This window comes from Athene cunicularia (genome assembly GCF_003259725.1).
Source record: "Athene cunicularia isolate RWA chromosome 4 unlocalized genomic scaffold, athCun1 chr4_part3, whole genome shotgun sequence".
NCBI lineage: Eukaryota > Metazoa > Chordata > Aves > Strigiformes > Strigidae > Athene > Athene cunicularia.
In genome coordinates, this window is record NW_020799100.1 from 13,097,986 (window position 1) to 13,114,083 (window position 16,098).

General features: G+C 37.5%; 1 protein-coding gene across 1 annotated transcript in view; it reads left to right on the plus strand.

Annotated features, from left to right (window-relative positions):
• The first annotated feature begins 20 nt into the window (after positions 1-20).
• The window catches only part of TEX11 (testis expressed 11), a 32,611-nt gene continuing 16,533 nt past the window's right edge, over positions 21-16,098 (plus strand). Inside the window, exons 1-14 of the mRNA XM_026848871.1 lie at positions 21-53; positions 144-352; positions 1,047-1,131; positions 2,359-2,438; positions 2,900-2,980; positions 3,063-3,182; positions 4,681-4,761; positions 7,245-7,330; positions 8,829-8,886; positions 9,702-9,797; positions 11,341-11,422; positions 13,166-13,244; positions 13,980-14,131; positions 14,869-14,954. Coding sequence (XP_026704672.1) covers positions 23-53; positions 144-352; positions 1,047-1,131; positions 2,359-2,438; positions 2,900-2,980; positions 3,063-3,182; positions 4,681-4,761; positions 7,245-7,330; positions 8,829-8,886; positions 9,702-9,797; positions 11,341-11,422; positions 13,166-13,244; positions 13,980-14,131; positions 14,869-14,954 — 1,326 coding nt within the window. The 5' untranslated portion in view covers positions 21-22. The remainder of the gene's footprint in view (positions 54-143; positions 353-1,046; positions 1,132-2,358; positions 2,439-2,899; positions 2,981-3,062; positions 3,183-4,680; positions 4,762-7,244; positions 7,331-8,828; positions 8,887-9,701; positions 9,798-11,340; positions 11,423-13,165; positions 13,245-13,979; positions 14,132-14,868; positions 14,955-16,098) is intronic.

Below are 16,098 nucleotides of genomic sequence, written 5' to 3' on the forward strand. Positions count from 1 at the left end.
CCCTCACAGCGCGTGCGCGGCCATGGCGGGGGCGCGGCTGGCGGCGGCGGAAGGTACCGCCCGCGGCGGGGATGGCGGCCCCTTCCCCAGCCCCGCCTCTGGTGGGGTTCTAGCTCTCGGGCCCTTCTCGTCCTGTCTTACAGAGCTGGTGCGGGAGCTGCTGAGGGAGGAGGCCCCGCCCCGCATCGCGTCCCTCACTGAGGAGCTCTTCCAGGCGGTGGGGAGCATCTCTGAGGAGGATGGGAGCGCGGCAGAGGTTGAGCCCCGGCCTCCCGGCCCGGTGCCCCTCTCGAGCCCGTCTGGAGAAATGGGGGTTTCATGTGCTTCGCACCACGCAGCAGCGCTCGCCCAGGTGGGTGGCTGCGGTTCCTGCAGCTCTGCGAGCACGTACTCTTGCTTCCCTCTTTTGTGGTGGAGCTAAAAGTTTAGTGCTGTTGGAAAGTAAACAAAACAGTTTATTATTTCACCTTTTAACCCAATAGCATGAAAGTCCAAGATAAAATGGAAAATGCTACATTTAGAAAGCCAATGCAAAATGCTGAAGTTACTGGTATCATAAGGGTTTAACTTCAGTTTTCTAGTAGTAATTTCTAATTGTAATTTCAAGTGAAAAATGCAAGTGAAAAATGGACTAGGACACAGATGCATTAAGGGTTTGGTACTGGGTTAGAGGAGAGGTCCTTCACGTCCTGTATGTGGATTCCAATAGTGATGGCAGATAATTGAGAAAGAAGAAAACAAGTGTGTTGTTTTAACTCTCTGGTAAAGCCAGTACATAGTATTACAGTGGGAAGTACTCATTTTCATACATTACAAAAGTGAATTCCACAATCCTGTTTTCAGGTTACTGCCCCAGATCTCCCCGTGGGATCATGTAACATTACATGGAAAGCTCACACCTTTGGCTCCAATGTAAAAGGAGGTTGGACAAACATGCGTACAGGTCGTTACTAGACGCATGAAAGATGGTTCCTTTTGCAGTAGTAAATTTCAATGTCACCTAAATACAGGACAAAATTAAAATCTAATCAGATTCTCTTACTCAGGTTGAAGAAAGTGCAATAAACCTGTGGAACTGGGCTGTGACCAAACACGCAGGTTCTGTTGTCAATGATGAGCAAAGAGCTAAATGTATGTATGTGTTCTATACCTTCCTAAATGTGTGTTGTGTTCTGTAGCGTGAATAGGAAAATCTCTCTGCTGACAGGCATATATGTAGTGCTGTAAATTTGTTTGTGTCCTTGCAGATAGGGTGTAGACTGAGGAAAACACACAGCTGGGCTTGTGTAAACAGTTCAGGAAGGAGCATCCTGGTGTAATATGATCTCCCTGTGACACAGAACCAGTGTAGGCATTCTTAGCACTCCCCCTTTCCATGCCAGAGTATTGGTAATGAGGTGATGTGACAAAAGGAAGCTGCAATTTGCCTTCTGATGCTATGGTTTTAATCTAAAAATGTATGGAAATAACATGGATGTAAATTTTAGACTGTTGGTCACTTAATTTATATCAAGTGAGGTTGTTTCTTTGATGTAACTATCTCATCAATGTTTACATACAGAAGAACTCTAAATACTCTTTTTACTTCCCTGCTTTAACTAGGTACACAGTTGGTGGGTTTGCTTGGAGCCAGGAGCAAGGCTGGGGGAAAGCAGAAGTGAGCTTTTGGTCTTTTCCCTCAACCTGTTCTTTATGTGGTTCTGCAGGATTGCAGTTTTTGGCGTACATTTTTGTCTTGAGGGATTATAGTCAAAATTATGTATAATCTGCATCATATAAATTATATCAGGTAAAGGGAAAAGGGTAAGTTTACACAAAATAAGTAGTAATTGTAGAGTGTAATGTTCTCAGATCTTGTATCACAGCTGAAGGGCCAGGGAGAGGCTATTTTAAATACATTGGGTGGTGTCTTTTCCATCCCTGATGTATAAGGAAAGCCTGAAAATATTTTTGCTTTTTACTTTGAAAATATAAAGATTATTAAACTTCATTTCCCTATGTTGCTGAAGGCTATTTTGAGTATCTCAAGACATGTTACTGTAAGCACCTGCAATGTAATTAAGTCTTTGAATACCATGTATTTAACTTAAACTCTCTCTAAAGTGTTTAATAGGTATTTTGATGAGAATAACTTTTTGCTTTTTTTTTTTTTTTTTTTTTTTTTTTTTTTAAAAAAAAAAAAAAAGCAGTTTTAAGCAGCTTGGCTAAAATTCAGACTGCTTTGACCCCTGAAGCTTTCAAGTTTTTCTTTCTTGCAATTTAAAATGGCAAGCAGTCTTTCAGATATAGCAGGGCCTGATATTCAAAAAAAACCAAGAGAAAAGGGAACTTATGAATGTCTGCACTGTTTCCTTGCAGTACGATTTGTTGCTTGCAGGCTGGTGTGCCTTTGTGAAGGCAGTGATCCTCCAGAGGGAACCATTCGAAGGCAGATTTTGGTAAGGCTAATGGTGGGTGAGCAATGAAGTACAGTTGATCACCAAGGGAACCATTCAAACCCTATTACAGTTGCTTTGGAAAGGGAGTGGAATACATCTGTAGTTCTGGGGAATATACATGCTGAAGTGGGACCTGTCCTATCACAGGGATCCCTTGCTGAGCCAGTGCAGTTAGGAATTTCTGGACAGTGTGGTTAGCATCATATCTTTGTCATAAAAGTGATATGAGCATCATATTCATTTATTTCAGTGTCTTGTAATATTGTTTAGTAGGGTACCATAAGTCTTATGCTTCATCTGAGTGTTTAGAGCTTCATTCAGATGTGAGAGGTGCTTGTCAGAAATTGTGCTGAAATACCCTTCTCCTATGTTAGATATGTGCATCAACAAGATGAGATCTAACAGTGCCTTTCTTGAAGGTGACTATATTTTCACAAAGCATGTATTGTTTTCTTCTTCAGATGTCTATGAAAACTGGGAAAGGATGGATAGATATTGGAAAAGCTGATCTTGCTGATGAATTTCTAGAGATTGCCATGAGCGTAAGTTCTTTTCCAGTTTTAATTTCTTAGAAACACACCTATTTGTAAGTTCTGTGGGTGATGCCTATGCTTTATTTTCCAGAATATAGAAAAACTGTATGCGAAGTTGCTTAAGGGGAGTGATAGTGAAGCAGATATTCATGTGCATAAAGCTGATGTGGAGAAGAATGTCTTCAAAGTACTCTCTTATCAGGCTGAATCAGTATGTGTTCTTCCCAGTTTTCCTTATAAGTCACTAGGGACACAGAGGGAAACTCTGACCCAGTTATTAGATGTATGAATGCTTGGCAATGAAGACTCGCTGAGGGATATATTTCCTTCACTTAGATGTAAGATAGTTGATCTCATGTTTGCATTCAGTGTTGCAATCATCTAATGATTTTTAATTTGTCTGATTTATCGCAGTCAGTTCTGCTGTGGTGTTTATATCTTCTAGTTCAGATTTGTTGCTCTATGATTTGGCTAGCATAGCTGTTTATAAAACAAACAGCTGCCTTTCTGAATCATAAATGTGTCAGTTCCAAAGGTGTCCTGTGCTTGACTGAAGAAGGGGATAGGACTGGTGTAGAGCTTGGGTCCCCCAAACTGCATTTGTGTAACATGTACACAGGAAGACTAGTAATTTTGGAACATTCATCATACTTTGCTAGTATTTGCAGCTGGGCTGACTGAAAGTACCTGGATGTGATATTCACCATGGCTGCAGACAGCCAAGGTTCGTATCTAACAAGTAGATAAGTCACATGTGCAAAGTCTTCTGTAACGTACAACTTCCATGAGTCTGCAAACCCGTGAACATCATCAAAGCTATTATTATTATATGCCATCAGACAGAGCTGTTTCTGTATATGAATACCCTCTCTCACATGACCTCATATGTGCTGCTTTCTGCATATAAAGGCTTTAAACAGTGGGAAAATCAGTATAAAATTACAAGATCTGGAAACAGTGAGTTCCATGACTTTTGATATTTTCTTTAAAGTCTCAACCTCTGGCATCATACAATGAAGTGAAAATCATGGTGATAATGATAAAAAAAAAGTCTTACACAATATGAGAGAAGTCTGGAAAAGTCCTAAAGGTTTTTTTAGGGGTTCAACAACACAAATTACAGTAATTCAAAGTATATAATTTAGGAATTCTAAGTTTTGTGAGGCATTGTGCTTGACTGAAGTTTCTGAGTACTTTATCAATGCTATAGAGTATGACAGACATATGACTCTAACAATGGGAAAATGTAGTTGCCTGTATTTGTTGGTAACACCACTGACCTCAGTATCTAGAAGGGGAGTACTCTCTCCAGAATTCTCAAGAGCTTCCCTGAACAGGCCTTTTGGTGGTGGCCAAAATTTTTAATTTGATCATGGAGTCAAAAGAGGATCTTAAATTACTGGAGAGGTGGTTTAAGATGTGCTGAACTGTTGTATAATCTTAACATCTGAACGTACATCCCATTCATCTGGCATTTTCACTGTCCCTAAGGACTGACTGTAGTGTTTTTCTGGATGGCTTTATCATTTGGCAATATATAGAAACATACAGAATTATTGTAGCACTGTAAGGACAGATATCTAATCCCAAACCTAGCTTTACTGAATGTGAAAAACCCAAGTCCTTTTTTTAGAGAATCAATCTTTTGGTGAATTTTAAGGACAAGATGCTCACTAACAGTTTGTTGGCATGTGCCACTGCTTTCTTAGGCAGTTGCTCAAGGGGATTTTCAGAAAGCGGTGATGTGCGTGCAACGCTGCAAAGATATGTTGATGAAATTGCCAAAAGAGGTAAGTGAAATCATCCCTTCTTTATCATTCCAAACTTTGAAAATCTGCTTTCCTCTCTATATGTTAAAGAATGACTTATGCCATATAACATTTTGAAAAGTATTCTGCACTGTGTATCTCTTCTGCGACTGGTGTCTTCCTTTTCTTACAAAAAACTGGCAGGCATTTTCTTCAGAGTTCACTTATTTCTTGTTTCTCATTTGAAATAGAATGGTAAACTCTTCCTAAAGAATGAGATAAGATAAATCAGCAAGCAAGGCAAAAATATTTCAAAATTGAGTATGCCACCTACTCTTCTACAGAACCAGCTGCATTTTACATCTTGATCTTGTATGCTGCTTCTTCACTTGTACCCGAGTGTACTTTTGTCTGGAGACAGATGGGACAAGAGAAGAGCTGAGTTACTAAGTTTTTGATATGCAAGTCTCTCGCTACCCTCAGTACTAATCTTCATCTCCATGAAGCTGTAGAGCTATGAATGGAGGCTTCCTATTACACTAAACTGTGCCTTTTGTAGTTCTTGTGTCACAATGTCCAGAGAAAACAAACTCTGGCATATGCAGAGTAGTTCTTTACTTGCAAAGATAAAAGTCTGATACGTTTATATCAGAATAAACTTCCCCACATTTATTATCATTTGCTTATGTTAATGTTTTCCCAATATTTAGGAAATATTTTATTCCTGTCTCTGTGGTACAAGTAATAAAATTCAGACAGGTAGATGTGAATTCTGAATGGGAAATATCATTGGAGTTGGGTTTTTAACCAATTAAACTCCAACCAATTTTGAATTCCTTTTTGTGATCCCCAGGCCTTGTTCAATGTGTCTCAGTGACTAAATCAGTCGTTGGGGTCTAGCTTTGATTTGAACCGTAAGAGCAGAGCTTCTCACTGTCAATTGTTGAAAATGCTCACTGGGATCTTCACATTACTGTTCCTCATTTAATTTTAATTAATTTCATGCTTTCTGCTTAAACTCCTTCATTAAGTAATATTAAACTTCTCATGATGGGTGCTTTTCACAAACCAGGAGCACTGATGCAGACAAGGGAAAGGTTTCTGATCATGAGAGATATGATTTACTTCTGGTTTAAAGAGTGATATTTAAACAATGAGAAAAAAGGAAAGAGTGAGTGATTGGTGAGTGACTTCAAAACTTCTGGGCCACTAGGTAGCCATCAGTCCTTAACTCTTCCAGACTGCCATTGTATCAGAGAGCACTTGCAGAGTATCACAAGGAGATTGGTGCATGATGGTGAAGTATGGTGCCACAGAGCAGCTGGAGAGGATTTGCAGCTTGTGGATCATCAGTGGTCTATGAACCGTAACTGGGAACTCTTGCCCTACAGGGTGAAATGCCAGAATTGTTCCAGACACTTGTTCAGAGAGGTGCCGGGTTTATGGTGATGTTTATTGTTGTGCTTGACACCTGGAACACAGTCATCTACTGATATAGTATTTTAATTATCCTTTGAAATACTTCTTTTCCAAGCATGCGAGTAAATGACTGGGGTATGCAACAGTATGCCAGAGCATTATGCTGAACACTTTGCATGAAACCCTCTCAATACAGTAAACTTTCTGTTCTGGAAGAAAAAGTTCACAAATTAACTTTTGGAAAACAAAGGTTTCACATCTGAAAGTGATTTTTTTTTTTGTTCATGCATACTGAATCTGTGCTTTTGTCTCAGAATGAAGTGAACAGTAAATTTGAAGCAAGATGTTGTGCTACCTCTCTCATTCTTGCCTGAGGATTTGAAATCTGTAGTCACTTGCAAGAAACTTAATTTATACTTGGAAAAGAAAGTTACTGCAGAGGCAAAATGGATGTAAATATTGGCAGCCTGTTAGCATATAAAATTACTTTTTTGTCTCTTCTTTGGATGACATGACAGCTGCAAATCATTTCAAAGGAAAGACAAGTTGTTATGAACAGACATTGTCAGAGCTGACTGATAAAGCAGAAAGCAACAGTGCTCTGAATAACCAAGCATTCAAAACCTGTTTTCTCCTAAATCTTGTAATGTGGGTGATTCTTTTTTAACGCCAAAGAGGCATGGTGGGAAGAAGCCTACCATGGAAAAGGTAGAGCCCTCTTCACTTAACTATGTAAAACTTCTTTGTCATTTTTAAAAATGAAGTTGTAATATTCCAGTTTTTCCTCTCAAGTTTTAATTTTTATTGTTTACTTAATACAGTTCTAGTACTTGCAGTGTAATTTCTTGAGGAACTATTCTACATCATGCATTTCAAGGATCCTGATGTTTTGTGTGTTGTGGACTGGTTAATGATACTTTGCTTTCACACACAAATACGATTCCATTTTAGTAATGTTCAGTATCCCCTTGTGTAAGGTCAGAAGTGATAACAGTGGATATATCTTTAAAGTAAAATGCATTTTAAAGAACCTGAGAGACTGGAACGCCATAGATCTAATGATGTTTCTACAAGAACATTACAGAAACAGGAGTCTTTTATTGCAGACCTGTTACCTGTCAATCCTCTGTTACAATTTTGGAGTGGAAACCTATGAACAGAAGAGGTATGAACAGAGCTCCTTCTGGCTCAGGTAATATGCAAAGGCAAACAAAATCCTTTTGATATGTAAAAATATGTGTAAAGGAGAGTGGGGAGCAAGGGAAAGTGGAGGTTTAATTAAAAATGTAAGAATACAAGATTTTAGCTGAATCAGATTAGCTGAGCAGATACTTAATGACTAACTTACTCTGTTGCATCATATTTATGTCTGCTTTCCACACTGATTTTCATATTATTAGAATGGAAGTCTTCTTTCTATAGTGCTTGTCAATTCTCTCCCCAACACTTCTTTCAAAGAGACTATTTTTATGAAGAAGCTGTTCCCAGTTTGTATACCATTCATAAATAATAGTGAAAGGATTTGGAAACTTTGGAAAAGAGTAGATGAATTCTTCTGGCTGGTTTTAAATGGATTTGTTTTAAACAGTATTTGAATTTCTTATAAAGGAGGTGTTTCACTGAGAGCATCAGTACATAACTGATGAAAGACACAAGGAGAAAAAGGAATAGTTAGAGATGGTTTGGGTAGGATCCAAGTAAGTAATGTGGTGGTACTGAGGAAGAAGAAAATGTAGGCTATGGGGAAGAATATCCTCATGTCAAGGGCACAGCCTCAGCTCAGAAATTTTTTTTTTTGTTTTGTTTTGTTTTGGGTTTTTTTTGTTCTTTTTCTTTTAAATAGTAAGAAGATGATGAATGGCAACATACCAAATTCAAACCAGTTATGGTCACATATGTTGTCAAAGAGGATTTACAGAAGTGCTTAGAATTAATTACAGCTGGTGCTTTGGAGATTATTTTATATTTTATTCTTATGGAAAATTAAATGACAACTGATGACAAAATTTGAGGAGGAAATAAACCTTTGCAAAGTGCAAATAATTATCTGGAGGAAGAAATGTAGCTCCATCTAGTGGGTTAAGATTTCCCTGTACTGAGAATATATTTGATGAGGAAACAAATGCCCAGTTATTGTTTCTTTCTAACAGTTCTTCATTCACAGCATTTGCAGTCAAATCTGGTTTTATGGAATTACCACTGCGTTTTCTCCTGGGTGGTCCTTTGTGCTGTCATTTAACTTTTAGAAAAAAGATGGGGAATCATGACTACCAGGTTCTGTTTCTGTCTCTGCTATTGATTTGCTTGATTATGAGACCAAGTCATGTGTAACTTTTGTGTTACTATATGACTATATTATATGTCAGGTGATAATAAGAACACTTGCTTCTTCAAAATCCTTACAGTTAAAACTGATAAAGCCTACTGAAATGTTTGAATAGAAGATGTTACAGAAGGTGGTGCAACAGATTGAAGAAAGGGATTGAGTCCAATTTTTGATGTGAGGATTTAGAAAGAAAACAAAATTTTATGTTCTCTAGTAAGAGTGAGTATTGAGATTAGTTTGTGTGATTTGTGTGGTTTCTGACTGGTTAAGAAGTGAGACAGGATAGGAATGTTGCACATATTGGAAGACTGACTGAATTTATCTGTCATTCCATAGAATTCTAACTTTCATTTATCACTGATAGCCAGAGTTATGACATTGGGAAGATGGACATGAAATATTCTATTGGCAAAGAAATGCAGGTAAGAAATAGAGAAATTACTGTTTACAAACAGGAGGATTTTGTTAATCTGACTCCACTCTACCATCTGCTTCTGCTCTGGTAGACTTGACCAGTGATTCTTTGGTCTCTTTAGTACTCTCTGCTATGAAGTTTGTCAAAGTTGCAAGTTTGGTTGCTCTGAGCATCAGTCTGAGAGTTCAGTTACTGATGGATGCCCTTAAATCACATTTGAATTACTATTTCACAGAAATTAAATTGTAGAAAGTAAGGCTGAAGTAGACCGGGAAAGGCCATCGCTTCTTCCCTTCCCCCTCTTCTTTCAAGACATCATCAGCTACTTCTGTGTTATTTCTGGTAGATGTTCATCTGCCTCATTCAAAAGCTCCTTTTACTACCCCCCGTGGATATGCAGATCTTAATCTCTTCCTCTTTATATAAACAATTTATATATTTGAAGGCCATTATCATGTATGTCTTTGTGTTGTGTAGGTTTTTTTTCTCTCAGTGAAGTGTTTACCTCCTGTTCCTTCAGCTTCTTTTTTCATTCTGTTTTTTCTATATCTCTGATTTTCCTTGCTCCCCTTCTGTTCTCCTCTGAACTCTAGTTGAATGATGTTCTGTGTGAATTGCAGTGCTGAAGACTGGATACGCTTCAGAATTGAGCGATCACTTTATATGTCTGATACCAGGCAGGCATTCTTTTGACTTAAAGAGCTTTTATTTTTCATAACCTCAAATTTTAAGTCTTTTGTATTCATATGTATGTTCATGTTTGGCTAATTTTTTTCTGCTCTTCAGATGTCATTTAAACTCCCAGTTTGTTTTTCTTTCCAGGCTAAAGTGCTGCGATTGTTAGCTACAGCGTATTTCGAGTGGGATTGCAATCGCTATCTTGACAAGGCATTGAAAGCTATAAGCTTGGCAAATCAGGTAGTAATGTGTTACTGTATTTGTGGTGTGCAGTAGTTGAAACTCAAGCATTTATTAACATAATAATATGGACCATACTGATCACTGGTCTGTTATCCTTGACATAGATGGAGGTTTCATTTTCATACTCATAAGTATGTTTTGGTGTTCACAGCTTTTTTTAGAGAAATACTTTTTTGCATATATATGTAGAACTGCTTTGCTGCCTCATATCTATTAATAGTGAGATCCTTTTGTAATAATATGACTAAAATTTCTCTGACACGTATTCACAAAGACTGTGCAAACAGAATAAACTACAGTGTGGTCCACCCGAGAGTTATAGCAGCTGGCTTTTTATGCACCAGATCTTTTGTCTTGCTTTGGGTTATAATGGATATATCCATACTACATTTGGAGTCCCCATCTCATTATCTGTACCAATATTTGAGCAAGCGCCAAACAGAGCTCAGTTTTGAAATCTGTGTAGCCATGCTATATCAGTCTTATTTCAAACAATTAATTTAGTCTTTGCTTTTTACTAACATGACTGTATTTCTTCTGGAACTTGAAAAATGAGCTGTATAAACATACCAGCTACCCTGAAGAAAGTTTGTATATCTCTAAGCAGTCACTGCAGTGAGGTTTCTTGTTCTTGTACAAATTCCATTTCCAATATAAAGATCTGAATTAATTTGGGGCTTCTATCCTTTCAGGTTAGAGTAACTTAAATTTGAAAAATTTGTATTTGTCTTTGGTTTTCTATTTTTAAAGTTCCATTAATCTGTTTCATACCAAACAAGTTTTAAGTATAAAATCCTAAAAGCTCAAATTTAGTTTTCTACATTCTGTTTAAACTTTCAGACAGATGATGATGCATGTGCTCATGAGATCAGGATAAAAGGCAGTGTATTTTAATCATTCAAATAATATGCTACTAGAGTATCTAAGCCCTTTGCAGTTTTCATTGTATCTACTTTTGCAAAACCTTTTGAGGTAGAAAGTGTTTTTATCATTGTTTTTGATAATGTATGTTTTAATATTGTATGAGGGTATGGAAAACTGGAAGAATTTTATTCTAGAGTCTGAAATGTGCAGCGCTTTAGTCAGAGCTGTAGTATACAGTCCTAATTATTTCCATTTGCTCCCATTGTTATTCTCTCCTATTATTATAAGCTACTTTGAATTCTGCTCATACTAATTCTAGAGAAACCCAGCCAATTTACACATAGAAAAGCAGGAAATGTTTCTGTCATTCAGTATTGTTCAGCTTCTACTTAAAAGTATTGGAAATGGGCCACAGCAAAATGAGAATCATGTATCTCTTGCTTTCCTTTTTCTCATGGTCTTTTGACAGTATAAGAATATAAAGATGCACATTACATTTAAGAAGAAAATACTACCGGTTGCCTACCTATTGCTTCAGTTATTAAAATGGAACTGAAGAATACATTGGAGTGTATGTGGTTTCCTGATACTTGTCTGTTGTGAATGTGTTGGACTCTCACAGGATCTGTATTCTACAAACAGCTGTCCAAGTAATGTATTGTTTTTTATTGTGCAGGAGAATTTGCATCCAGCAGGGGTTTTTTTGAAAGTTAAAATTCTTCTTAAAAGTGGAGCTTCGGATGAAGATATCAACTCAGGTATCACAGCTCTGTATAGGTTTCACAGTAAGGTCATGCCACTCTGTATTCAAGAAGATGGCCTGAGTTGTAGATAGAAAAGAGAAGAAAAATCTCTTTCTCATGTGTTTTAGAGGAATCTTTATTAGCTAAATGTCATTCTGGTTTTGGAGTGTGAGATGTAGTAGTCAGTGGTCACAGAGAAGTTATCCAGGTGCTAATGTAAGTTTGAATTAAGTGTGATTTTAAATAGACTTGCTGGAAATAGGGATGGGGAAAGATTGAAAGAATAAAGACAGTGAAAATACAGCAGTGTAAAAGAACGTGTATGCCTAAGATTGCTCAAAATGGGTGAAGGTGGATTGTCTCTTATGTAGTCAGCATAGAAGAAAGGCTTGTGAAACGTTGCTATTCTTTGTGTGTGATTTTGCAGATTTTGGCCAAGAGACATCAAGTGGTGGTCACTGTGTTGTTATAAACCTGTTACCAGAATTTTAGTTTATATAGGGCATATAAACTGTTTTCTCCTTATTCCTTAAACTTATCATTTGAAGAGAACTGATTTTTCTATTGGCACAAGAGGAGAAGAAAGTTGGGGGGGCTTTAATATAGAAAGGGTAATGTATGAGGAGAAATTTATTTCCAGAAATAATGAAATATTAAGGAAGAGAGGGTTTGTATCCTTTGTGGTTGGAAAGCATCAGATGAATAATGAGTGCTCTGAGAAATAAATGTAGGAAGATATGAGGAATTTCTTGCAGAGAGCTGAATGGTTTGAATGCTGCCAGACTAGCAGGAATGGAAACTCCACTTCAGATTGCTCTTGGGGAATTTCAGCCAGCTTTCAAGTGGACAGTTATTCGAAAGTTACTTACCATTGCAATAGTTGGCTTCCGTTCTGCAGTTTGAATTGTGAAGCCGTAGTGTTGCCTATCAAAACACACTCTGCTTATATTTAGTAGCACTAGGACTCCAGTCAGTTTTTCAAGCAAATGTAATAATGAGTGGATGTCTGTTTTCTCTTTTATGGCTGGCAGAAAAGTGTCCATGCACTGCAACTTCTCTGTCTTTAGAGTGAAGGTTGCTGTTAAGTTATAGGCATTTGACTAAAATCTTACATTGTACACTGGTACACAGGTGACTTAGAAATGCTTCCTTTAACAACTGTTACAGTCATGTCCCTGTGCATTCCTTCTCTGATCTCATCCAAACTACAAATGTATAAATCCTGTTATTAACCATCCAGCACAGTCTAGCAATTTTTAAGCTTTACCTTAGTGGTCTAAACCTGATACCTACTTATCAGCACTAGTCAATTCAACAGCTGATGTTAAAGGTATTAGACTTAAGTAGTTCCCATTGCAATGTGATACCACCACAGCCTGAGCATTGACCTCAGTCTTAAGTGGTTCCTGTTGGATAAGGATGAGACATTTTGATGGAAAGCAGCTTGAGGCAAAAGTTTGTGCTACTAATGCCTATGCTGTTCCTGTTTAAAGAGACAGAGGGCTAGAATTCCAAGGACTATCAGTCACCTTTTTGTAGTACTACATTAATTGTACAGCAAAAGGAAAGTCAAAGCACGATAGACATGTTTTATTCTTGCTTTTGTTTTAGAACTGTTATCTTGGTTTTGGGTTTTTTTGTTTGTTTGTTTTGTTTGTTTGTTTGTTTTTTAAAGAAGCTGTAAGAGATAAATGGTAAATTGAGCAGCTAAGTGTCTAAATTGATTAAATAATCTCAACTGCTTTGTGTTTTGTCTAGCTGTGGCAGAATTCCTGCACCATGAGATGTCTTTAGACTTTTGTTTGAATACTGCCAAACTGCTGCTGGAGCATGGAAGGTATGAAAGCATGGAACATGGTATTTGGGCTTTCTAGGTGTTCTTTAATAAGCAAAGAACATCTATTATACAATGATACTTTATTTTAAATAAAAAGTCACAGAGGTAGATAAACAGTTTTGGGAGGGAGCCTGTCTTTTCTACAGCAAGGTGATACAGATAATGGCAGCAGCAGAACAGGGTATGAAATAATGTTGAGTGGCAATTTGCACTGCTGTAGCCTTACTTTGGAATGATTAAGATTCTACTTGCACAGTTTTAATTTACATGGAGTAATATCTATGCGTCTGGAATTATCTGACTGAAATCTTTCTTCCATGTTAACTAACCAACCCTCAGAATGAAAGAGTTTGGAGTCCTAAAATGGTTCTTGTGAAAAACAGTATAAGGTGGCACAAGTTATGGCAAAATAAATTGAGGCATAAAATTTCACACTGTTGAATTGCTCCATCATGATTACCTATGTATATGCTTCTGTCTTGCAGTAAATTCTTACTCATTCATTGTGAGGAGTAGTCTCTTGTGAATACTGTAGAACAAGCATGTGCTAATAGGAAGTTACTACTGAATAGATGATCTGCAGTAAATTCATACCTTGACTCACTCTGTCGGTGGGATTGTGTGCCAGTAGTATTAATGAGAAACATGCTGTACGGTGTGAATATGTTATTCTTCAGAATGGAAAATTAACAGCTCTTCTTGTGCAGCCTCTTAAAAATGCATCTGTGTGAATAGGGAATCAGTTGGTTTTGATTTTCTGAAATCTGTTCCTGAACGATTTGAATCTTCACTTGACCTTGGAAAATTTACCGTGCTCCACATTGAGTTCCTGCTGCAGAATAAGAGGGAACTGCTTGCTAAGCAAAAGGTTGAAGAAGTTATTATAGGTCTGTATCCATCTTTTGCTGCTGTTTACTGAAAGCTGGATTTAGTTGGCTGAAGTCTTGAATTCTGATTTTCACTTTTTTGCTTATTCTCATCTTTCTTTCTATTTGTGTCTGTTTTCCCTTATGTTTTTTTTTGCATGACAGCTCTTGACTTCCATAAGGAATGACAGTCATGATAAAGCTCAGAGTTAAATTCACTTGCTTAATTCCTCCTCCTTAGTATAGATTGTGTGTGACTGACATGTGTGGGATTAGAAATATTTATCAGAAGTTCTGTGTAACGTTAATACTTTGTCCATCCAGCCCAATGTGGTTTTGTTTGTCATTATTAAAACAGCTTGCATATCCTTGTTTGAGCAGCTGAATAACAGTTTCTTTTTCATGTCTGTTGCACCTGTAGCACTGTAGTACATTTTGACTGTCAGATCTGCTGGAAATTGTATTTTGCATAGCATCTAACAAGGTGCAAGAGCCACATTTACATTGTTCACGCATGAAAATATTTATTCTCTGGCTGTTGGGGTGTGTGTGTGTGTTGTTCATTTGCTTTCTGTTTGTCTTGGTTTGTTTGATTTTTTATTTTTTTTTTTCAAAAGCAGGATATGAAACACTGGGTCCTGGCTGAAACTATCACTATGTCAGTGTTTTTTGTTGTAGGCTGTGGGACAGTCTTCTCGGCATTTCTCCATGTGCTTCTTGAAGTTCTTGTAAAGTGATGATTTGCAGTATCTTTTCAGGTCACTATACTGGGAAACAGCTGTTGCCTGAAGCCTTGAACCGGCTGCACATCATCTTGTGGGACACAGCTGCCAAACATTATGAGGTTTGTGACCAAACAGTAGTAGTGTTCTTTGTGTCAGTGAAAATGAAGATCTTCTTTTTCTGATCTCTTTGGTATGTCTATTTTTGGTAAGAGTGCAAGCTGTTACTAAGATCCCTGTTCCAGTTGTCCCTAGTTTTATTTTCATCCAGCTGGGTGCTGTTTTCCATTACAAAATCGAGTTTCAGGTAGCCTCATCTTAAGATTTCTACATGGGAACAGTTATGGCCAGAACCGATCAGACAAGGAACCTCTGCATCTGGTTCTGTCTTGGGAAGGGTACAAAAACCTGAAAATATTCTCTACATTGAGCTGTTTATTTTACAATTCCTACTCTCTCATGATCAGTTGTTGCTTTAAGGAACATGAAATGTTATCATTTGCACACTGATTTTCTTTTTAGCCTATATAAAGTAGCTTTGGATGCTTACACTGTATCTTAGTTGATTTACACTCATACTGTGAGCGTATATATAAGTTCAGTTATTCAGAACCAGATACCTTCTTATGCTTTCAGTATTTGGAGAAGATAAGCTTATGTTCTACACTTGTATTTCTGTCATACCCTCATTTCTTGAATATATAAAGAAAAACACATGCCATTTTATTACCTCTCATCTGTGTAGTCAAGAAGAAATTTTGCTAATGGTACAGCGTCCTTCCTCATCATTTTAAAATAAATTCTCTGTCCAAATTGGAACTATAGTTGGGAGTACCATCTTCAGCGTGGTGTCATCAAGGTTCACAGTCTAAATGGGATAAGCAGTTTTGTCTTTTTCTCTTAGTTTCAGTTGATTTCTATCATGATGAGAGAGTATTTAAAAATAATATTTCTGTTTTGTATTTAGTCATTAGAGTGTCCTTTCTGGGTTATCTAGTCCAGTGTCCTGTCTTTGATAATGGCTTGAAGAATAAGGGAGTAATAGGAATAGGTAAAGCATCAGCTCTCCTAATGAATGTTACCTGCATTGTGGAACCAATGATCACTCTTCTTGGGAAAAGGTTACACTAGAATATACTTGATTATCTAAATCGTACATTTCCTATGAGGTGTTTTTTTTAAAGTTTGGGAGAACATAGGCAGTTTAATCACACATGTAAGGATTTGTTTGTTGTGGTCTGTCTCTCCCGCCCCCCGCCCCCCCCC